This window comes from Procambarus clarkii, chromosome 60 (assembly GCF_040958095.1).
Source record: "Procambarus clarkii isolate CNS0578487 chromosome 60, FALCON_Pclarkii_2.0, whole genome shotgun sequence".
NCBI lineage: Eukaryota > Metazoa > Arthropoda > Malacostraca > Decapoda > Cambaridae > Procambarus > Procambarus clarkii.
Window position 1 is genome coordinate 4,438,781 of NC_091209.1, and position 25,182 is coordinate 4,463,962.

Consider the following 25,182-nt stretch of genomic DNA (forward strand, 5'->3'; position numbering starts at 1 on the left):
GGGCAAGGCTGATGGTGAAGGGCAAGGTTGATGGTGAAGGGCAAAGTTGATGGTGACGGGCAAGGTTGATGGTGCGGGGCAAGGTTGATGGTGAAAGAAGGTGACCAATGGTGGAGAAGTGTGTGGAGAGTGAGGGAGAGGGAGAGAGATGGTGAAGGAGAATATTGGCAGCGATATAGAGAGAAGATGGTGAGGATGATGATGATAGTGGTGTAGATGTTGTAGTGATGCAGAAATAATGACAGTGTGTAGTGTAGATGGCTACAGTGACAGTGGCTACAGTGACAGTGTGGCTACAGTGACAGTGTGGCTACAGTGACAGTGTGGCTACAGTGACAGTGTGGCTACAGTGACAGTGTGGCTACAGTGACAGTGTGTAGTGTAGATGGCTACAGTGACAGTGGCTACAGTGACAGTGTGGCTACAGTGACAGTGTGGCTACAGTGACAGTGTGGCTACAGTGACAGTGTGGCTACAGTGACAGTGTGGCTACAGTGACAGTGTGGCTACAGTGACAGTGTGGTTACAGTGACATGTGTGGCTACAGTGACAGTGGCTACAGTGACAGTAGCTACAGTGACAGTGGCTACAGTGACAGTGTGGCTACAGTGACAGTGTGGCTACAGTGACAGTGTGGCTACAGTGACAGTGTGGCTACAGTGACAGTGTGGCTACAGTGACAGTGTGGCTACAGTGACAGTGTGGCTACAGTGACAGTGTGGCTACAATGACAGTGTGGCTACAGTGACAGTGTGGCTACAGTGACAGTGTGGCTACAGTGACAGTGTGGCTGCAGTGACAGTTTGGCTACAATGACAGTGTGGCTACAGTGACAGTGTCGCTACAGTGACAGTGTGGCTACAGTGACAGTGTGGCTACAGTGACAGTGTGGCTACAGTGACAGTGTGGCTGCAGTGACAGTGGCTACAGTGACAGTGTGGCTACAGTGACAGTGTGGCTACAGTGACAGTGTGGCTACAGTGACAGTGTGGCAGCAGTGACAGTGGCTACAGTGACAGTGTGGCTACAGTGACAGTATGGCTACAGTGACAGTGTGGCTACAGTGACAGTGTGGCTACAATGACAGTGTGGCTACAATGACAGTGTGGCTACAGTGACAGTGTGGCTACAGTGACAGTGTGGCTACAGTGACAGTGGCTACAGTGACAGTGTTGCTACAGTGACAGTGTGGCTACTGTGACAATTGCTACAGTGACAGTGTGGCTACAGTGACAGTGTGGCTGCAGTGACAGTGTGGCTACAGTGACAGTGTGGCTACAGTGACAGTGTGGCTACAGTGACAGTGTGGCTACAGTGACAGTGTGGCTACAGTGACAGTGTGGCTACAATGACAGTGTGGCTACAATGACAGTATGGCTACAGTGACAGTGTGGCTAAAGTGACAGTGTGGCTACAGTGACAGTGGCTACAGTGACAGTGTTGCTACAGTGACAGTGTGGCTACAGTGACAGTGTGGCTACAGTGACAATGGCTACAGTGACAGTGTGGCTACAGTGACAGTGTGGCTGCAGTGACAGTGTGGCTACAGTGACAGTATGGCTACAGTGACAGTGTGGCTACAGTGACAGTGTGGCTACAGTGACAGTGTGGCTACAGTGACAGTGTGGCTACAGTGACAGTGTGGCTACAGTGACAATGGATACAGTGACAATGGCTACAGTGACAGTGTGGCTGCAGTGACAGTGTGGCTACAGTGACAGTGTGGCTACAGTGACAGTGTGGCTACAGTGACAGTGTGGCTCCAGTGACAGTGTGGCTACAGTGACAGTGTGGCTACAGTGACAGTGTGGCTACAGTTACAGTGGCTACAGTTACAGTGGCTACAGTTACAGTGGCTATAGTTACAGTGGCTATAGTGACAGTGGCTACAGTGACAGTGTGGCTACAGTGACAGTGTGGCTACAGTGACAGTGTGGCTACAGTGACAGTGTGGCTACAGTGACAGTGTGGCTACAAAGACAGTGTAGCTACAGTGACAGTGTGGCTGCAGTGACAGTGTGGCTACAGTGACAGTGTGGCTACAGTGACAGTGTGGCTACAGTGACAGTGTGGCTACAGTGACAGTGGCTACAGTGACAGTGTTGCTACAGTGACAGTGGCTACAGTGACAGTGTGGCTACAGTGACAGTGTGGCTACAGTGAGAGTGTGGCTACAGTGACAGTGTGGCTACAGTGAGAGTGTGGCTACAGTGACAGTGTGGCTACAGTGACAGTGTGGCTACAGTGACAGTGTGGCTACAGTGACAGTGGCTACAGTGACAGTGGCTACAGTGACAGTGTGGCTACAGTGACAGTGTGGCTGCAGTGACAGTTTGGCTTCAATGACAGTGTGGCTACAGTGACTGTGTGGCTACAGTGACAGTGTGGCTACAGTGACAGTGTGGCTACAATGACAGTGTGGCTACAGTGACAGTGGCTACAGTGACAGTGTGGCTACAGTGACAGTGTGTAGTGTAGATGGCTACAGTGACAGTGTGGCTACAGTGACAGTGTGGCTACAATGACAGTGTGGCTACAGTGACAGTGGCTACAGTGACAGTGTGGCTACAGTGACAGTGTGTAGTGTAGATGGCTACAGTGACAGTGTGGCTACAGTGACAGTGTGGCTGCAGTGACAGTGTGGCTGCAGTGACAGTGTGGCTACAGTGGCAGTGGCTACAGTGACAGTGTGGCTACAGTGACAGTGGCTACAGTGACAGTGGCTACAGTGACAGTGTGGCTAAGTAGTAGGGTTGGCGCCACACAGACGAATTTTTTTTTCTGGGAGAAAAATCCCCTGTGCGCCCCAAGGGTTTCAGGTAAATTTAGAATATCCCCTGTGCGCCCCAAGGGTTTCAGGTTCCAATATCATCTATGTGAGCCAAGGTTTTCAGGCGAATTTGGGGAGTCACAGATTTAGAATTAGGGAATTCTTATAATGAAAAATAATGTCATACGAGTTTGCTAAAGTTCTTATAAGAAAAATAATTTCCGAGACTTAGAAGTTTGTTAAGGCCTTATGGGAGAAATTCAAATAACGTGTGTAGCACTTTAGGGCTTCCAGGAGAACTCTACGGACATATTTTACATGTTTTCAACTTACAAAATCGTCTATGTAAGCCTTAGTTATTCATATAAATTTAGAAAATCGCCTGTGTAAGTCATGGTTTTCAAGTCTCGTACATCACACCCCCCTCCCTCCCCCCCTTACCTCGCAATCTGTCGCCTCACCTGTGTTTACTTTAGACGTCAGCCAGCCAGTCGGCTCTTAATCTTATCTTATCTTATCCATAATATCTGGACCGTCCCTCCTCTCTCTCTCTCTCTCTCTCCTTTCATTCAGTTCAACTATTTTCCAACATCGTATGTTTGCTCCTTTTCATTAAGCAAGTCAGTTTTACACAAATAAATCATGTTAGTAAGCAAGTTCTAGCTCACGTTCCCCACCTTAGTCCCCTGTCGTATAAAGAATACTATCATTCCAATCCCTCTAAAATTTAAAAATAATCATATTTCAAATGTAGTTCAATACAGTAATTAGTTACCAAGCTCCAGCTCTTGTCCTCCGCCTTAGCTCTCTCTCGTATCTTCGTTAGTATCAGTCCAATTTCCCTGAAATTTCTACCCTCTGTATTTCAGACATAGTTTAGTAAATGCAAACAATTATCAAACTCTAGCTCTTGTCCCCAGCTTAGTTCATTTGTACAAAATCATTAGTAACAGTCCAAATTTCCCTGAAATTTCTACCCTCTGTATTTCAGACATAGTTTAGTAAATGCAAACAATTATCAAACTCTAGCTCTTGTCCCCAGCTTAGTTCATTTGTACAAAATCATTAGTAACAGTCCAAATTTCCCTGAAATTTCTACCCTCTGTATTTCAGACATAGTTTAGTAAATGCAAACAATTATCAAACTCTAGCTCTTGTCCCCAGCTTAGTTCATTTGTACAAAATCATTAGTAACAGTCCAAATTCCCTGAAATTTCTACCCTCTGTATTTCAGACACCGTAAATAAGATCAAAACAGTTACCAAGCTCCAGCTCTTGTCCTCCGCCTTAGCTCTCTCTCGTATCTTCGTTAGTAACAGATCAATTCCCCTGAAATTTCTACCCTCTGTATTTCAGACACCGTAAATAAAATCAAAATAGTTATCGAGCTCCAGCTCTCGTCCCCGCCTTAATTCTCTTTCGTATCTTTGTAAATAACCCATCAATTTCCCTAAAATTAAAAGCAGACATACTTCAAAGTTAGTAAATAAGATCAAGTCAGTTACTGAGCTCCAGCTCTCGTCCCCGCCTTAGTTCTCTTTCATATCTTCGTTAGTATCAGTCCAATTTCCCTGAAATTTTTACCCTCTGTATTTCAGACATAGTAAATATGAAGTAAACAATTATAAAACTCTAGCTCTTGTCCTCTGTCCAAGCTCACTTTTGTAAAATCATTACTCTCAGTCCAAATCACCCAACTACATTTTCAGACATAGTAAATAAAAAACCAGTTCAGTTATTAAGTTTCAACTCTTGTGCCCCAGCTTAGTTCATTTGTACAAGTTCTTTATTTTCCAACTAAATCACCCTGAGATTTAAGATCACCGTATTTTCTAACGTAGTAAAATTAATCTGGACATTAGCCTTAGATCATCAGACATAAATATATTCGATCAAGTCCGTCTCCAGCGTATCTCTTATCCGAGTATACACATAACCCCAACCTGTTTAATTATCTTTCACCCCCTCCCACCTTCCTCCATCTCATCCAAGTCTCGTAAATTTAAAATGTAGCTGTTAATTTGCGTTCTTTCCCCGTTCATAGCATATTCTCTGTAAGTTCAGATCTGTACTTAGTCTTACATATTCTCTACTTCTTTCCAATTTTATACAAGACTTAAACAACTATTACCGTCTCCTCTATCTTATTTAAACATGAGTCATATGTAAATATACCCCGACTCTTTCCATCCAATACAAGTCCTAGCTTGTTCACCGCCCAACTCACTACGCTATTTCTACTCTACATGTTATAGCATGTTTTCCGCTCATCTTGGTACCAACCCTTACAATCTCTCTCTCATTCCTTTTACATGTCTCAGCATGTCTCAGCATGTTCGCCTCGCATCTTACTACGCTGTCTACTTTACATGTTGTAGCGTGTATTACTGTGTCCCATATCTTATTTAAACATGAGTCATATGTAAATATACCCGACTCCTTCCATCCATTACAAGTCCTAGCTTGTTCACCGCCCAACTCTCTACACTGTCTACTTTACATGTTGTAGCATGTTTTCCGCACATCTTGATACCATCCCTTACAATCTCTCAATCCTTTACACATCCCAACTTTCAACCCTTTCTTACAATTTTCCTCCATCCCTCCGCTACATGTTCTTACCCGTTCATTACAGTCCACTACTTATTCTCTAATCATCTCTGTACTAATTCTCAAAACTAGTTGTTTCTGTCATTTTAGTAAGTAAGTAAGTAAGTAGATCATCGTTATTAACAACAACAACAACAACAACAACAGTAACATTACTAATTCACAGTAAGTTACTACTGAGCATTTGGCAGTTATCCATTTTCAAAATAAGGTCAATATAAATCATTCTAAGACATCTTCGTACAATTAAAGATACTTGCTTGTGCACTAAGTCATTACTTACAGTACCATCTTAAGGCGTTGTTTTCGTAACTCAGTTTTATTAAACATACACCTTCATTAGTCAAAGGAAAACTTTTCAAGTCATTGTATTCAATATTTCCGTTAAACTTACTACATCATGTCATTATTCGGTTTCATAATTAAGTACTTGTTTCAGTCCTCCAATGTAATAAGCAAATTATTCAATTAAGGATAAAGAAATCTTATTTAGAAGAGACATTAAGTTTATTACAACATTTAACGCATACAGTTATTCTTAGTAGTTATACAGGTATTCAAGAAATCACAAGTGTTCTTAGTAGTTATACAAGTGTTCAAGAAAATCATATACAAGTGTTCTTAGTAGTTATACAGGTATTCAAGAAATCTTAAGTGTTCAAGAAGCAATTGGATTTATTATATATAAAATATTTCCTCTACAAATTGGACAGCATTTCAGAGCTAAAAGACAACCACTGCACGTCACCATATGTTTACATGGTAGTATTACAATATTTATATTTTTATCCATACAAACTCTGCATAAAATATCTTCTTCCCAAGATTGTTCTGTACAGTCCTTGTTTTCAACAGTGTTAGTACAAGTCTCCGGTAAAGTTTTCAATCCCAGATCTTCAAGCGTAACTTCTTGTTCCTTTTTATCATCAACTGCTTCATAAATTAAGTCCCGTACCCGTAAATAAATATCTGTTCCCTCTTGCATATACCTCAACACGATTTCTAGACATCTACTTTGTATAATAAAAGGCAACAAATCTCTGGATTCCTTAAGGTACTCACTTAAAGCATATCTTATACTCTCCACAGGTATTAATTTTTTATGAATCAGATGTTTGAACTTATCCATACCCTCCATTAAGATATTAATTAAATCATTGTCTATAGGTTTTATAGGTAATGGTATTGTCAATCTAGCATTCTTAACAAATTCCTTGCCCCTTGCAAGAATAATGTAAGCACATTCTGGACTACATCTCGCATGTAACGTCCAAGGATCATCTTCTGGTCTCCAATTTCGTATTCCACAGGCGCAGTGATAGCAGCAGACGTGGTCACTTATACCTGAAAACCATAAAACAATCCAGCATTATCTCGTTACTATCTTTTAACAAATATTCATTATTTCTTTACTTATAACTCTATTAAGTTTAAAATAGTTAAAACACTTCATACCACAGTAAAAAAAACCAGCTTCTGCCAGCTCATGAGAAGTTTGCTTGACGCTTCCAGGCCATGTCATATCAAATGTCTCTAGGCGACATTTATAAGTTACCAATCCTGGATTCAGCGATTTCCTAAATTTTATCAATCCCAGATCTTCCTTAGGAGGAGCACCACCTAAAAAAAAATATAACGTAGTTACGTAAATTATTCTTTAGAAGAATAAGAAGTATCTATTTAAGCAATCAAGTTTTGTACAGAGTATATAAGACTGGCATAAGAATACATCATAAGAATATATACTTACTACTATCACTTATTTTCTTATTTCCCAGTTCTATTTTATGGGAAACAAATTCCAGTCCATATTTGAAAGCTATCTCAGACACCTCTAAAGAAACATTGTCACTCCTCTCGCCTCTAATAAAGGCACAGTCTTGATTAATGATCTTATGACGTCTTCTGGGGGTATCACCAACAATCCATGCACCTACTATACAATAACAAAATGCACACAAACAGTAATCACTATTGCGAAGGTAATAGAACCCATCTTCAACTAAGTCAATAGGGTTTAACCACTTAATGGGCCAATCCACAAATGTTTGTAGTCTAACTCCTGCACATTTAAGGCTTTCTATACTGTAAAACTTCCTGGCACACAAAGGATCCATCGTGTGAGGGCAGCACTAGCTATTAGAGTAGGATAAGCAAGTATATATATCCCTAAAATAAGTATCGTACATCGCTACATATTTAACAGTTTCCTCATTTATAATAGACAGTAATCTCCTCTAAATACTTCTCTATTTAAAAATCCTTAAAGTTTCATAATTAAATGAAGCTCTTATATAAATACTTAGTAAACTACTTTCATTATTTATTAGACTTATTAGAAAAATACATCACTTTGGCAATCTCGCTAAAAGTATACTGTTACGTCATTATTCGTAGCTGCCGTACATAATGATAGATATATATATATATAATTTAGTAGTAAATTCTTATTTAATCTAATTAAAATATATGCTTAAAGCATCTATATCCTAAAATGAAATATACTATTAGTTATAATGTAATATATAATATCACTCTAAGGTAACAAAAATCCTTATTAATATATTCAAATAAGTGGTAACTTTTACATTTCCCCCAATATAAGAGCGCGGACCTCGCATTAGGGATATTATTACGACTATCTGGTTCGTATCTACTACCTTACGAGGAAGAAAATTCACCATGGATACTGTTCTGACAACTTGTCAGGGTTATTTAACCGACGATTCATTTTGTAATAATGAAACCTGTATTGTGTACGGAGTGAACTGTATATCCTGTGTTCCCAGAGGAATGGCTCTAGACTTAGCCAAGAAATATTCTCATGCTGATGCTTATAATGTTCGCCGACCCTTGTACAGTCTTAAGAGATGTATCCCTGAAGATCGTCCAGTACCAGGAACAATTCATATCTCTAAAGGAGAAAATCTTCCGTATATTGTTGCTATAGCCACACAATACGGTATTGGATTACCTATAGAAAGTAATAACATTGCTCAGGGAATTATAGAAAACTCAAAAGACAGAAACATGCTCTCTGGATTAAACGAAGATACATCCATTAATCGTCTCGTCTACTTCAAGAATGGTATGAAAGATTTATTTAACTTTATCAAGGGCTCTCCTCAAATTATGAGAGTTATAATACCAACAGGAATTGGGATTACATGTGTTCGAAGAGATAAAGTTTGGGAAAATACTTATCTTCCTGTTATTGAAGATATGTATAAACAGTTAAAACCCTACGGAGTGGAAGTTAAATTACTGTTTAACGAGGAGATTATGCAGAGGAAGAGCAAGTAACACTTGGCAACCTTTTGTGTGCGCAGTGTTTCTACGCGCAGCCTAAAGATGTATATATGCTTCCCCCGGAGTGATCTCTTACGGTGTCCTCCTCTTCTTGGATGTCAGAATCTACTTCAAGCTTGGATATTCAAGGCTATGGAGATCAAGACTATTATTGGAGACTTTGCCTCCCTGCCCGTCTACAATAATCACGACTGTTTATTGTACGATCTTGATGCTACGAGTGTACAAATGTGTAAAATTGTGCAAGGATTGCGGGATCGTTACCCATATGCGAGATTACATCGTGAAAACTTTCCTTACAAAAACAGGGCTGTTGTATCTTATCGCAGTAACCCTGGCAGTATACATATTGGAGAACCACCTGAATTTAACAACAGGATGGATGAAGATCCCCATCTACCCCTTATTATTGGTTTAGTGACTCAGTTTGCTAGTAGACCTGCAACTTTACCAGCATATGAAAATCCTCCGTGTGAAGTACGAAGTTTAGATGAACATTTTTACGATGGACTTGAAAAAGATACAGAATATCAGAGATGGCGCTGGTTTGAAAATGCTCTGAAGGAAGCCCTTGTTTTCATTCTTAAAAGATGTGTTAAGAGAATTATTATTCCATATGGGTTTGGCATGTCAAGTTATTTGGACAACTGCGCAGTATGGGAAAGTAAATATTTGCCTATACTTGAGAAAATAGGACAAAAACTACGAAAACGAGGTATTGTACTCTTCATAGTACGTCCCGAAAACATCGTTCCTCCTCAGTCATCCACCCACGGCATCTTTGAAAATAAGATTCCATACATTGCTGTTCTTCAAAATGGATCCACAACTAATGCTACTGATGCTGCTAGGACACCTGAAGATGATGCTACGCCTGCTACCGCTGATGCTAGTTCACCTTCTATCAACACTAAGTTGTCTGATACAATTAATTCAACACCTGTTAATGTTACTACGTCTGTTGATACTAATGTTACAATGTGTGTTAGTAGTAGTTTTACAAATTTAGAAGAGAAGATGGATTGGGAATAATAATGTCTGTAAATAATTTATACTTTGTACATTTTTACAAATTAAATACATTGTACATTTTTACACATTAAATAACAAAATAGAAACTCGTGTGTTTATTTTCTCCCTTTTTAATGTCTAAATGTCAACTCTACTTTTCTGAGTATATAGGAAGAGGTACGAAACTTTTTCTGTCTTACTTCAAGATGGATTGTTCTATGTACATGCAAGTGAAGCTTAAGCGTTTGAATAAGTGTATTATAGATGCTGATTTTACTAGTGATGAAATTCTAAAACCTGGAGACTGTCTTGTCTACGATTCTCATAATTTATCTGGTGGATTTGCACAACTGTTATGGGAAAAATATCCTTACAGTAAAGTTTCCGAGTGTGAAGTGGTACAGAATAATATAACTCCTGGTGGTATAGTACTTGCTTTATCTCCAGAACCAGAAATAAAACCTCATATTATAGGACTTCAATACAGTAGCTCTAATGAAGATCTAGGATTACAGAAAGATATTATTAAACGTTGGAGTTTTAAATCTGCAATAAGGCAAATTTGTTGTCAGGCAAGAAATAATAATTTAATCCAGCGTATAATTATTCCATATGGTATTGGGTTTAATGACGGAATAGGATGGAGTAAAGAAGAACAAGAAGAATGGGAGACACACTATTTTCCAGGACTAGCCCATTTAGCTTATGTTTTAAAGAATAATAAAAAAGAATTATTAATGGTTCGTATACCTCTTGGAGAAGATGTTACGGGGACTGGGAGAGAGAAGAAACAAGTAGAGGGTAGATCTAATAAACGGAAGAGAATGTCGTAGTTAAAACTAGTAGATCTGAAATAATACATATAACTAATTTGGAAACTACAGCTAAGAGAGAGGGGGCGGAGCGTAACAATCTCCGATGTGATAAGCTAGGTCGGGATATATCTTGACATAAACTCCCCATCTCGGTCCAGCAGTGAGAAGACATACTCGGATCGATGGCTGCTGTATACAGTAAGTGATTATTGTATGATGTACTTACAGTACTCGTTATATTTGTTGTGATATAATTTTTGCTTATTATTGAATATCTTTTAGTTTTGAAATATTATGATTATTTAATAGTCCCTGTGTTAAATATTGTATTTTTCTTTGTTTAAAGATCTACCCCATGTGATGGATGTGAAGAGTCTACCAGGGTTTGGAAGCATGCCTGATCTTGTGTCAGAAACTATATGGCAAAGTCCAGCTTCGACTGTTTTGTGGAAGAATATGCCCCTGGCTGAAAAACGGACTTATAAAGTGATGACACATACTGATAAATGTACGCATGAGAACATTGTTCCAGCTCTAGCAAAGTTTATTAGCAAAAGTGAAAATGTTTTAATGATACTGATCGGTCATGATTTTATAAAGTTGAAAGAAGAACTTCCAATGATAAAATGCGACATAGTCTTATTTAGCTTAAAAGAGAGTGTTACAGATGTACTCAAGAAACATGAGAATTGTCAAGTGTTGTTGCTGACGAAAACTCCTAGTAAGGCCGAGATGAAGAAAATTTCTTTGTTATTTAAAGGCGATAAAATAATTTGCACTTTTAGACCTAAACCCCGTTTTAAATACATATTTCCAGAATTTGAAGAAGTGCCTATAGGATGTAACTTAAAGGATAAATTTTTTATAAGAAAATTTGTGGATGAAATTGGTTCTCCAAATGCTGCAAACTGGTTTATTAATAAGTTGAGTTCTGAAGAACGAGAAGTGTATACTATAATGAGCCAGGATGAACTGCAACAGCAGGTAAATAGTAAGACTGTGAAAGAGCTTAGTATTATTCACCCTAAAACAGAAGAAGATGAACATTGGAGTTTAATTGATCATATGGAGGAGAGCTTTCCATCTTTTCCGTTAAATTTAATAAAGATGAGACCAGAAATAGGATATCATACCCCCCAAAAGATAGAAATAGAGGCAGTGATGAGATTTATAGGACAGGATCCTGTACTTGGTGTTTTCTCTGGTATGGCCTTTATTGAAAATCTTATTAGGATAAGACATACTAATGTGGTACGAGCTACAGATAATTACTCGAATATGGGTGAGAGTAAGTGGATGGAGGTTGAACAAATGGATGCTGTAGAAGCAGTTAGGACTTATTGTAATGACAGAGAAGTACTTCTAATGTCCTGGCCTGAATTGATTCGTGATGATAATGTTTATAGCGATGCTTTCTATGTTTTAAAGGAATTTAAGGGACAAAAACTAATCTATTTTGGAGAAGGGGAAGGGGGATGCTGTGCATGTGATGGATTTTTTAACTTGCTGGATAGTGAGTTTCATTGTGTGAAATCAAATACATGTTTTACTTATAATTCTTTTATAAATTCAAATGTTTATTTCTATATAAGACTATAGTGTTTATGATTTCTTGAACACTTGTATAACTACTAAGAACACTTGTATATGATTTTCTTGAACACTTGTATAACTACTAAGAATACTTGTATATAATTGCTTCTTGAACACTTATGATTTTCTTGAACACTTGTATAACTACTAAGAACACTTGTATATGATTTTCTTGAACACTTGTATAACTACTAAGAATACTTGTATATAATTGCTTCTTGAACACTTATGATTTCTTGAACACTTGTATAACTACTAAGAACACTTATGATTTCTTGAATACCTGTATAACTACTAAGAACACTTGTATGCGTTAAATGTTGTAATAAACTTAATGCCTCTTCTAAATAAGATTTCTTTATCCTTAATAGAATAATTTGCTTATTACATTGGAGGACTGAAACAAGTACTTAATTATGAAACCGAATAATGACATGATGTAGTAAGTTTAACGGAAATATTGAATACAATGACTTGAAAAGTTTTCCTTTGACTAATGAAGGTGTATGTTTAATAAAACTGAGTTACGAAAACAATGCCTTAAGATGCTACTGTAAGTAATGACTTAGTGCACGGGCAAGTATCTTTAATTGTACGAAGATGTCTTAGAATGATTTATATTGACATTATTTGAAAATGGATAACTACCAAATGCTCAGTAGTAACTTACTGTGAATTAGTAATGTTACTGTTGTTGTTGTTGTTGTCGTTGTTAATAACGATGATCTACTTACTTACTTACTAAAATGACAGAACCAACTAGTTTTGAGAATTAGTACAGAGATGATTAGAGAATAAGTAGTGGACTGTAATGAACGGGTAAGAACATGTAGCGGAGGGATGGAGGAAAATTGTAAGAAAGGGTTGAAAGTTGGGATGTGTAAAGGATTGAGAGATTGTAAGGGATGGTATCAAGATGTGCGGAAAACATGCTACAACATGTAAAGTAGACAGTGTAGAGAGTTGGGCGGTGAACAAGCTAGGACTTGTAATGGATGGAAGGAGTCGGGTATATTTACATATGACTCATGTTTAAATAAGATATGGGACACAGTAATACACGCTACAACATGTAAAGTAGACAGCGTAGTAAGATGCGAGGCGAACATGCTGAGACATGCTGAGACATGTAAAAGGAATGAGAGAGAGATTGTAAGGGTTGGTACCAAGATGAGCGGAAAACATGCTATAACATGTAGAGTAGAAATAGCGTAGTGAGTTGGGCGGTGAACAAGCTAGGACTTGTATTGGATGGAAAGAGTCGGGGTATATTTACATATGACTCATGTTTAAATAAGATAGAGGAGACGGTAATAGTTGTTTAAGTCTTGTATAAAATTGGAAAGAAGTAGAGAATATGTAAGACTAAGTACAGATCTGAACTTACAGAGAATATGCTATGAACGGGGAAAGAACGCAAATTAACAGCTACATTTTAAATTTACGAGACTTGGATGAGATGGAGGAAGGTGGGAGGGGGTGAAAGATAATTAAACAGGTTGGGGTTATGTGTATACTCGGATAAGAGATACGCTGGAGACGGACTTGATCGAATATATTTATGTCTGATGATCTAAGGCTAATGTCCAGATTAATTTTACTACGTTAGAAAATACGGTGATCTTAAATCTCAGGGTGATTTAGTTGGAAAATAAAGAACTTGTACAAATGAACTAAGCTGGGGCACAAGAGTTGAAACTTAATAACTGAACTGGTTTTTTATTTACTATGTCTGAAAATGTAGTTGGGTGATTTGGACTGAGAGTAATGATTTTACAAAAGTGAGCTTGGACAGAGGACAAGAGCTAGAGTTTTATAATTGTTTACTTCATATTTACTATGTCTGAAATACAGAGGGTAAAAATTTCAGGGAAATTGGACTGATACTAACGAAGATATGAAAGAGAACTAAGGCGGGGACGAGAGCTGGAGCTCAGTAACTGACTTGATCTTATTTACTAACTTTGAAGTATGTCTGCTTTTAATTTTAGGGAAATTGATGGGTTATTTACAAAGATACGAAAGAGAATTAAGGCGGGGACGAGAGCTGGAGCTCGATAACTATTTGATTTTATTTACGGCGTCTGAAATACAGAGGGTAACAATTTAAGGGAAATTGGACTGTTACTAATGATTTTGTACAAATGAACTAAGCTGGGGACAAGAGCTAGAGTTTGATAATTGTTTGCATTTACTAAACTATGTCTGAAATACAGAGGGTAGAAATTTCAGGGAAATTGGACTGATACTAACGAAGATACGAGAGAGAGCTAAGGTGGAGGACAAGAGCTGGAGCTTGGTAACTAATTACTGTATTGAACTACGTTTGAAATATGATTATTTTTAAATTTTAGAGGGATTGGAATGATAGTATTCTTTATACGACAGGGGACTAAGGTGGGGAACGTGAGCTAGAACTTGCTTACTAACATGATTTATTTGTGTAAAACTGACTTGCTTAATGAAAAGGAGCAAACATACTGACTTGCTTAATGAAAAGGAGCAAACATACGATGTTGGAAAATAGTTGAACTGAATGAAAGGAGAGAGAGAGAGGAGGGACGGTCCAGATATTATGAGAAGATAACATAAGATAAGAGGTCTGGCTGACCGGGCGTAAAGTAAACACAGGTGAGGCGACAGATTGCGAGGTACGGGGGGGAGGGAGGGGGGTGTGATGTACGAAACCCTGAAAACAATGACTTACACAGGTGATTTTCTAAATTTATATGAATAACTAAGGCTTACATAGACGATTTTGTAAGTTGAAAACATGTAAAATATGTCCGTAGAGTTCTCCTGGAAGCCCTAAAGTGCTACACATGTTATTTGAATTTCTCCCATAAGGCCTTAACAAACTTCTAAGTCTCGGAAATTATTTTTCTTATAAGAACTTTAGCAAACTCGTATGACATTATTTTTCATTATAAGAATTCCCTAATTCTAAATCTGTGACTCCCCAAATTCACCTGAAAACCCTTGGGGCGCACAGGGGATATTTGACCTGAAACCCTTGGGGCGCACAGGGGATTTTTGACCTGAAACCCTTGGGGCGCACAGGGGATATTCTAAATTTACCTGAAACCCTTGGGGCGCACAGGCACTTTTTTTCCCAGAGTTCTCCTGGAAGCCCTAAAGTGCTACACACGTTATTTGAATTTCTCCCATAAGGCTTTAACAAACTTCTAAGTCTCGGAAATTATTTTTCTCATAAGAAATCCATACTTCTAAAATCTGTGACTGCCCAAATTCGCCTGAAAAACCCTGGCTCACAAACACGAATTTCTAAATTTACCTGAAACCCTTGGGGCGCACAGGGGATATTCTAAATTTACCTGAAACCCTTGGGGCGCACAGGGGATTTTTCTCCCAGAAAAAAAAATTCCCCTGTGTGGAGCCATCCCTTACCTGAAACCCTTGGGGCGCACAGGGGATATTCTAAATTTACCTGAAACCCTTGGGGCGCACAGGGGATTTTTCTCCCAGAAAAAAAAATTCGTCTGTGTGGCGCCAACCCTACTACTTGGCTACAGTGACAGTGTGGCTGCAGTGACAGTGTGGCTACAGTGACAGTGTGGCTACAGTGACAGTGTGGCTACAGTGACAGTGTTGCTACAATGACAGTGTGGCTACAATGACAGTGTGGCTACAGTGACAGTGTGGCTACAGTGACAGTGTGGCTACAATGACAGTGTGGCTACAGTGACAGTGGCTACAGTGACAGTGTGGCTACAGTGACAGTGTGGCTACAGTGACAGTGTGTAGTGTAGATGGCTACAGTGACAGTGGCTACAGTGACAGTGTGGCTACAGTGACAGTGTGGCTACAGTGACAGTGTGGCTACAGTGACAGTGTGGCTACAGTGACAGTGTGTAGTGTAGATGGCTATAGTGACAGTGTGGTTACTGTGACAGTGTGGCTGCAGTGACGGTGTGGCTGTAGTGACAGTGTGGCTACAGTGACAGTGGCTACAGTGACAGTGTGGCTACAGTGACAGTGGCTACAGTGACAGTGGCTACAGTGACAGTGGCTACAATGACAGTGTGGCTACAATGACAGTGTGGCTACAATGACAGTGTGGCTACAGTGACAGTGTGGCTACAGTGACAGTGTGGCTACAGTGACAGTGTGGCTACAATGACAGTTTGGCTACAATGACAGTGTGGCTACAGTGACAGTGGCTACAGTGACAGTGTGGCTACAGTGACTGTGTAGCTACAGTGACAGTGTGGCTACAGTGACAGTGTGGCTACAGTGACAGTGTGGCTACAGTGACAGTGTGGCTACAGTGACAGTGTGGCTACAGTGACAGTGTGGCTACAGTGACAGTGTGGCTACAGTGACAGTGTGGCTACAGTGACAGTGTGGCTACAGTGACAGTGTGGCTACAGTGACAGTGTGGCTACAGTGACAGTGTGTCTACAGTGACAGTGTGGCTACAGTGACAGTGTGGCTACAGTGACAGTGTGGCTACAGTGACAGTGTGGCTACAGTGACAGTGTAGCTACAGTGACAGTGTGGCTACAGTGACAGTGTGGCTACAGTGACAGTGTGGCTACAGTGACAGTGGCTACAGTGACAGTGTGGCTACAGTGACAGTGTGGCTACAGTGACAGTGTGGCTACAGTGACAGTGTGGCTACAGTGACAGTGTGGCTACAGTGACAGTGGCTACAGTGACAGTGTGGCTACAGTGACAGTGTGGCTACAGTGACAGTGTGGCTACAGTGACAGTGTGGCTACAGTGACAGTGTGGCTACAGTGACAGTGGCTACAGTGACAGTGTGGCTACAGTGACAGTGTGGCTACAGTGACAGTGTGGCTACAGTGACAGTGTGGCTACAGTGACAGTGGCTACAGTGACAGTGTGGCTACAGTGACAGTGTGGCTACAGTGACAGTGGCTACAGTGACAGTGTGGCTACAGTGACAGTGTGGCTACAGTGACAGTGTGGCTACAGTGACAGTGTGGCTACAGTGACAGTGTGGCTACAGTGACAGTGTGGCTACAGTGACAGTGTGGCTACAGTGACAGTGTGGCTACAGTGACAGTGTGGCTACAGTGACAGTGTGGCTACAGTGACAGTGTGGCTACAGTGACAGTGGCTACAGTGACAGTGTGGCTACAGTGACAGTGTGGCTACAGTGACAGCGTGTAGTGTAGATGGCTACAGTGACAGTGTGGCTACAGTGACAGTGTGTAGTGTAGATGGCTACAATGACAGTGTGGCTACAGTGACAGTGTGTAGTGTAGATGGCTACAATGACAGTGTGGCTACAGTGACAGTGTGGCTACAGTGACTGTGTGGCTACAGTGACAGTGTGGCTACAGTGACAGTGTGGCTACAGTGACAGTGTGGCTACAGTGACAGTGTGGCTACAGTGACATGTGTAGTGAAGATCATCAGGCCACAGGAAAGAGTGCCCAAACGTTCCGTCCTGGCCCCCCCCCCCCCTCCCGTTTGAACGAGCCTCGCATCTTCGGCAGCCGCCGGCCAGGGCCGTTTGAAGATCTCGTATCCCACGTGACGTTTGGCCGCCAATGTATTAAGGTTCCCCGCAGCCAAAAAGGCGGAGCACAAGAGCTCACGTTCCACTCTGTACCCCCCACATATAGCTAAGTATACGTATACAATCATCCTCACTTCTTCAAGAAATGAGGATGATTCCTCCTGGTAATGACTAACTCTCCACCTCTCTAACTCTGCCTACCTAACAGCTTCTTCCTCTATCTCAACCTCTACCCTATCCTTCAATCACTCAACCCCATTATCAGCATTTTGGTTTACTCACAAGCGTGGGTATACCTATCCTGCATGTGGATCAACTACCCTATCCTGCATGTGGATCAACTACCCTAACCTGCATGTGGACCAACTACCCTATCCTGCATGTGGATTAACTACCCTATCCTGCATGTGGATCAACTACCTTATCCTGCATGTGGATCAACTACCCTATCCTGCATGTGGATTAACTACCCTATCCTGCATGTGGATCAACTACCCTATCCTGCATGTAGATCAACTACCCTATCCTGCATGTGGATCAACTACCCTATCCTGCATGTGGACCAACTACCCTATCCTGCATGTGGATCAACTACCCTATCCTGCATGTGGATCAACTACCCTATCCTGCATGTGGATTAACTACCCTATCCTGCATGTGGATCAACTACCCTATCCTGCATGTGGATTAACTACCCTATCCTGCATGTGGACCAACTACCCTATCCTGCATGTGGATTAACTACCCTATCCTGCATGTGGATTAACTACCCTATCCTGCATGTGGATTAACTACCCTATCCTGCATGTGGATCAACTACCCTATCCTGCATGTAGATCAACTACCCTATCCTGCATGTGGATCAACTACCCTATCCTGCATGTGGACCAACTACCCTATCCTGCATGTGGACCAACTACCCTATCCTGCATGTGGATCAACTACCCTATCCTGCATGTGGATCAACTACCCTATCCTGCATGTGGACCAACTACCCTATCCTGCATGTGGATCAACTACCCTATCCTGCATGTGGATAAACTACCCTATCCTGCATGTGGATTAACTACCCTATCCTGCATGTGGATTAACTACCCTATCCTGCATGTGGATTAACTACCCTATCCTGCACGTGGATCAACTACCCTATCCTGCATGTAGCTCAACTACCCTATCCTGCACGTGGATTAACTGCCCTATCCTGCATGTGGACCAACTACCCTATCCTGCACGTGGATTAACTACCCTATCCTGCATGTGGATTAACTACCCTATCCTGCACTTGGATTAACTACCCTATCCTACACGTGGATTAACTACCCCTATCCTGCACGTGGATTAACTACCCCTATCCTGAATGTGGATTAACTACCCCTATCCTGCATGTGGATTAACTACCCTATCCTGCATGTGGATTAACTACCCTATCCTGCATGTGGATTAACTACCCTATCCTACATGTAGCTCAACAGCTAGCCACTAGTTCATCCACTATCCCAATCGCTCAGGATGGTGAGTCCTACAGGGATCTAGAGGAAAACACAAGATACGAATCAAGTCTACAAGCAAACTCTAGGTAGAGCAGTAGAACAGTAGAGTTGTTCCAATATTCGTGAATGTATGAAGTGGTTACAGAGCTGAGGGGAAACGAGAAAAGGAACTAAAGGGGAAAGTTAGTCCAAGAAATTATGAAACAAATCAAAAGGGAATACACAAAGGTTCAGAAGAATTACATATCGTAAAAAAGAATCTATTGAGCTTTAGGAACTGCGACAACTCAATAGACAATTCAACGAAGCAAAATTGAAAGAAAGAGCAGGAGAGAAAGAATTTCAGAAGAGAGAGAGAGGATAAAAGAGAATCGCAACAGATGCAAAAGAATAAGACACAAATAGATACAATGTCTATCAGAAAAGAACTATGAAATAACATTGCATCCAAACTTACATTGCAAAAGTCATAAGAGAATTACAATGAGAAGGAAGGATCAAGTGACCAGATATTGCAAGCAATTTTTTGAAGAATTTAAAACCATCTAATATGAAAAACAAAATACCATCTACCATGGAACAAAACACCATCTACCATGGAACAAAACACCATCTACCATGGAACAAAACACCATCTACCATGGAACAAAACACCATCTACCATGGAACAAAACACCATCTACCATGGAACAAAACACCATCTACCATGGAACAAAATACCATCTACCATGGAACAAAATACCATCTACCATGGAGAATTCATGGCTGAGCCGGTACAGGGCTTAAAGAGGAGATTAAGGAGAAACCGCTAAATATAGGGGTAACATAAAATAAATAAATTAATAAATAAACAAATAAATAAAAAAAACTAGAGCTCTTGGGTGTGGAAAATAGCTCCAGGAGCCTTTAGTATACATTTAGCAACGATCATTAATAATTTACTGGGGAAGGGGGGAGATGCCCAACAAATAGAAGATGGCAAATATGCTGGCAATACCAGCCTGTCCTCAGGGAGGAAATATGTACACGAGAATGGATTGAGAACTACATAATTACCCCTCCCAGACCAAGGGAAGGTCACCCTACCCCTCCCAGACCAAGGGAAGGTCCCCCTACCCCTCCCAGACCAGGGGAAGGTCCCCCTACCCCTCCCAGACCATGGGAAGGTCCCCCTACCCCTCCCAGACCAAGGGAAGGTCCCCCTACCCCTCCCAGAAAAAGGGAAGCCCCCCTACCCCTCCCAGACCAAGGGGAAGGTCCCCCTACCCCTCCCAGACCAAGGGAAGGTCCCCCTACCCCTCCCAGTCCAGGGGAAGGTCCCCCTACCCCTCCCAGACCAAGGGAAGCCCCCCTACCCCTCCCAGACCAAGGGGAAGGTCCCCCTACCCCTCCCAGACCAAGGGGAGGTCCCCCCTACCCCTCCCAGACCAAGGGGAAGGTCCCCCTCCCAGACCAAGGGGAAGGTCCCCCTACCCCTCCCAGACCAAGGGAAGGTCCCCCTACCCCCTCCCAGACCAAGGGAAGGTCCCCCTACCCCTCCCAGACCAAGGGGAAGGTCCCCCTATCCCTCCCAGACCAAGGGGAGGTCACCCTACCCCTCCCAGACCAAGGGAAGGTCACCCTACCCCTCCCAGACCAAGGGAAGGTCCCCCTACCCCTCCCAGACCAAGGGAAGGTCCCCCTACCCCTCCCAGACCAAGGGAAGGTCCCCCTACCCCTCCCAGACCAAGGGAAGGTCCCCCTACCCCTCCCAGACCAAGGGGAAGGTCCCCCTACCCTTCCCAGACCAAGGGAAGGTCCCCCTACCCCTCCCAGACCAAGGGAAGGTCCCCCTACCCCTCCCAGACCAAGGGGAAGGTCCCCCTACCCCTCCCAGTCCAAGGGAAGGTCCCCCTACCCCTCCCAGACCAAGGCAAGCCCCCCTACCCCTCCCAGACCAAGGGGAAGGTCCCCCTACCCCTCCCAGACCAAGGGAAGCCCCCCTACCCCTCCCAGACCAAGGGGAAGGTCCCCCTACCCCTCCCAGACCATGGGAAGGTCCCCCTACCCCTCCCAGACCAAGGGAAGGTCCCCCCTACCCCTCCCAGACCAAGGGGAAGGTCCCCCTACCCCTCCCAGACCAAGGGAAGGTCCCCCTACCCCTCCCAGACCAAGGGAAAGTCCCCCTACCCCTCCCAGACCAAGGGGAAGGTCCCCCTACCCCTCCCAGACCAAGGGAAGGTCTCCCTACCCCTCCCAGACCAAGGGAAGGTCCCCCTACCCCTCCCAGACCAAGGGAAGGTCCCCCTACCCCTCTCAGACCAAGGGGAAGGTCCCCCTACCCCTCCCAGACAAAGGGAAGGTCCCCCCCTACCTCTCCCATACCAGGGAAAGGTCCCCCTACCCCTCCCAGACCAAGGGAAGGTCCCCCTACCCCTCCCAAACCAAGGGAAGGTCCCCCTACCCCTCCCAGACCAAGGGAAGGTCCCCCTACCCCTCCCAGACCAAGGGAAGGTCCCCCTACCTCTCCCAGACCAAGGGAAGGTCACCCTACCCCTCCCAGACCAAGGGAAGGTCCCCCTACCCCTCCCAGACCAGGGGAAGGTCACCCTACCCCTCCCAGACCAAGGGAAGGTCCCCCTACCCCTCCCAGACCAAGGGAAGGTCCCCCTACCCCTCCCAGACCAAGGGGAGGTCACCCTACCCCTCCCAGACCAAGGGAAGGTCCCCCTACCCCTCCCAGACCAAGGGAAATGTCCCCCTACCCCTCCCAGACCAAGGGAAAGGTCACCCTACCCCTCCCAGACCAAGGGAAGGTCCCCTACCCCTCCCAGACCAAGGGAAGGTCCCCCTACCCCTCCCAGACCAAGGGAAGGTCACCCTACCCCTCCCAGACCAAGGGAAGGTCCCCCTACCCCTCCCAGACCAAGGGAAAGATCCCCCTACCCCTCCCAGACCAAAGGAAAGGTCCCCCTACCCCTCCCAGACCAAGGGAAGGTCACCCTACCCCTCCCAGACCAAGGAAAGGTCCCCCTACCCCTCCCAGACCAAGGGAAGGTCACCCCACCCCTCCCAGACCAAGGGAAGGTCACCCTACCCCTCCCAGACCAAGGGAAGGTCACCCTACCCCTCCCAGACCAAGGGAAGGTCACTCTACCCCTCCCAGACCAAGGAAAGGTCACCCTACCCCTCCCAGACCAAGGGAAGGTCACCCTACCCCTCCCAGACCAAGGGAAAGGTCCCCCTACCAATCCCAGACCAAGGGAAGGTCACCCTACCCCTCCCAGACCAAGGGAAGGTCCCCCTACCCCTCCCAGACCATGGGAAAGGTCCCCCTACCCCTCCCAGACCAAGGGAAAGGTCCCCCTACCCCTCCCAGACCAAGGAAAGGTCCCCCTACCCCTCCCAGACCAAGGGAAGGTCACCCTACCCCTCCCAGACCAAGGGAATGTCCCCCTACCCCTCCCAGACCAAGGGAAGGTCACCCTACCCCTCCCAGACCAAGGCAAGGTCGCCCTACCCCTCCCAGACCAAGGGAATGTCCCCCTACCCCTCCCAGACCAAGGGAAGGTCCCTCTACCCCTCCCAGACCAAGGGAAGGTCACCCTACCCCTCCCAGACCAAGGGAATGTCCCCCTACCCCTCCCAGACCAAGGGAAAGGTCCCCCACCCCTCCCAGACCAAGGGAATGTCCCCCTACCCCTCCCAGTACCCTAATAACCCCTCCCATATCGACCTTCACGCTCCTATCCCAGTCTTCCTAACCTGTCAAGCAACAGTCGGAGACTTTTATATAAAAAGGGGGAATGGGGGGGGGGAGGAGGGGTTGAATGGTCAATGCCGTCTAGACAGGAACAGTTGACGGGGGGATGGGTAAATGGGCAGGGGGGAGAGGCATATGGACAGGGGGTGGGGTAAGTGAGTGAGGAATGAGGCAGGTGGTGTTGGGGTGATTATGAGGCAGTCCTGTCCCCCGGGTGGTCACGCACCAGGGAAGGGGAGTGACCCAGGGGGAGGGGAGTGACCCAGGGGGAGGGGAGTGACACAGGGGGAGGGGAGTGACGCAGGGGGAGGGGAGTGACGCAGGGGGAGGGGAGTGACCCAGGGGGAGGGGAGTGACCCAGGGGGAGGGGAGTGACGCAGGGGGAAGGGAGTGACCCAGGGGGAGGGGAGTGACGCAGGGGGAGGGGAGTGACGCAGGGGGAGGGGAGTGACGCAGGGGAGGGGAGTGACGCAGGGGGAGGGGAGGGACGCAGGGGGAGTGAGTGATGCAGGGGGAGGGGAGTGACGCAGGGGGAGGGGAGTGACGCAGGGGGGGGGGAGTGACGCAGGGGGAGGGGAGTGACGCAGGGGAGGGGAGTGACGCAGGGGGAGGGGAGTGACGCAGGGGGAGGGGAGTGACGCAGGGGTGTAACAAACTAGGCTGGTTGTAAGAATTATCCAGAGTGGTTTATCGACAAAAGAGAATGGGAAGCTGAGCCCGCGTGGTGACCCGGGACCTGACCCCAGGGGAATTCGCGGTGAAAATAATCGACGCCTTGTTCATAGCTGCGTATAATGAATCATCCTATAGTATTCAGTAATTTAGAGAAATTAGCCTTTTGTAACACTGTAAAAGTGTTTGGTTTAGGTTAATACATACATAGAGTACATGAGTCACAGACAAGGATCTGAGAGGCGCCAGTTGTCTGCCTGAGATCTCACACCTCAAAGCGTTAATGACCTCAAGTGACCTGAGGTCAGATCATGAGAATTTCACCTTGCTTCCGCTAAGCTCATAATTGGAGCCGGGTAGCCTTCAAACATGCCGACGGTTAAGGAGTGGCTTGGTAGTGCCGGAGGCTATCTACTTGTGGGCGGAGTTAGCTACTAGGTTCCCCAATATAAACTCGGAGAGCTATCCAGCATGAGCATTAACAGACAGAACAGACAGAACGGCAGTCAGGAGAGCAGAGCAGACGGGAGGCTGTCGGCCGGAAGGGCGGGAGTCTCCGTCAACTACAAACCCCCCCCCCCCCCCTCTCTCTATACAACTTAGACTCAGTCCTCGGTGAGTGAACAGTAAGGTGACTTGGTCGTGTTGACATATGTTGTGTGATGATCAGGGGCAGTCAAGTTGTAGGGTTCTCGAATTCTTGGATGATGACTCACTTTGCATATTAAACTGGAACATTTTAATTGAATTGCTAAATTATGATACTTCATGTGAAATATAATTATGAATTTATTATTTAAATTGTGTTTAACTTTGTTCCCTAGAGCTTTGAGTTGAGGTGAGAAAGCCTCTGTGGTTACTGTTTTCATGGTTTAGACTGAGTACATGATAAAGATGGGAACTACTAATAATGAACTCATGATAACATCTTTGGTGAATTTTGTGATACAGGCAAGTTCCATTCCTTGTCTTGTATGTAATGATCATGAATGGATGGTGGCAGCATTTCGTCTTCTACTATCTACTCTTCTACTTCTACTATCTACTCTTCTCCTTCTACCTATCTACACCTCTCCCTCCACCCCTCTCTAAACTCTCACTTTCAACTAATGACCCTCCTCGCCCCTCCCACCTCCCTACCTCTCACCCCAAACCCTCACTAATTACTTCACTATTCATTTCTTTCCTTTCGTTTCCTCTTATACGTTTGTGGCAATGATTCTGTATTCTAGAGTTCTCTCTAGAGTTCCGGGTAACTGATCCAGTTACGGCGCCTTGTAGTCTTAGCACCTAGGTAGTCAAATACCTAGGTTACAAGGTGTTGAACGAGAGAGGTTGCCTTAGGATCTCTGGGAGTGCTCTAGAATAGTTAGCTAACTGGGGACGGGATAACGGACTAGAGAGAGCTGTTTCCCCCGGCCTCGTTAGTTAACTGGGGGGTGGAATAATGGACAAGATAGAGCTATTTCCCCCACCCCCCGTTACAATGATGGCAGCGGTGTTGAACAATGTTGTAGGTAGTTGGTGTTCTTTTAACATTGTTCAGTCCCACGTGTCTTTTTGCCGCTCAGGCGCTATCAGGGAGATCTTGACAGGTGTTTTACTTTCGCGATTTAGCGAGTTTTTTCAGGCTAGGAGATTGTGATTCTCTGGTGTTGTGT

The 25,182-nt window shown here is 44.0% G+C and overlaps 2 protein-coding genes across 3 annotated transcripts; one reads left to right on the forward strand and one right to left on the reverse strand.

The window, feature by feature from the left end:
* Window positions 1-5,871: 5,871 nt before the first annotated feature.
* On the reverse strand, window positions 5,872-7,799 carry LOC138353960 (baculoviral IAP repeat-containing protein 8-like). Its single transcript, XM_069307410.1, has 3 exons — window positions 7,131-7,799; window positions 6,836-7,000; window positions 5,872-6,724 (listed from the first exon to the last, which is right to left on the reverse strand). The coding sequence occupies exons 1-3, from the start codon at window positions 7,495-7,497 to the stop codon at window positions 6,039-6,041; spliced, it is 1,218 nt and encodes a 405-aa protein (XP_069163511.1). The 5' UTR covers window positions 7,498-7,799; the 3' UTR covers window positions 5,872-6,038.
* Window positions 7,800-8,775: 976 nt separating this feature from the next.
* On the forward strand, window positions 8,776-12,459 carry LOC138353959 (uncharacterized). Of its 2 annotated transcripts, none has more exons than XM_069307408.1 (2): window positions 8,776-10,713; window positions 10,862-12,459. In XM_069307408.1, exons 1-2 carry the CDS (start codon window positions 10,698-10,700, stop codon window positions 12,112-12,114), a joined length of 1,269 nt encoding a protein of 422 aa, XP_069163509.1. In that variant the 5' UTR covers window positions 8,776-10,697; the 3' UTR covers window positions 12,115-12,459. Both variants share the same exon structure in this region, with proteins under 2 accessions (XP_069163509.1, XP_069163510.1).
* Window positions 12,460-25,182: the final 12,723 nt, after the last annotated feature.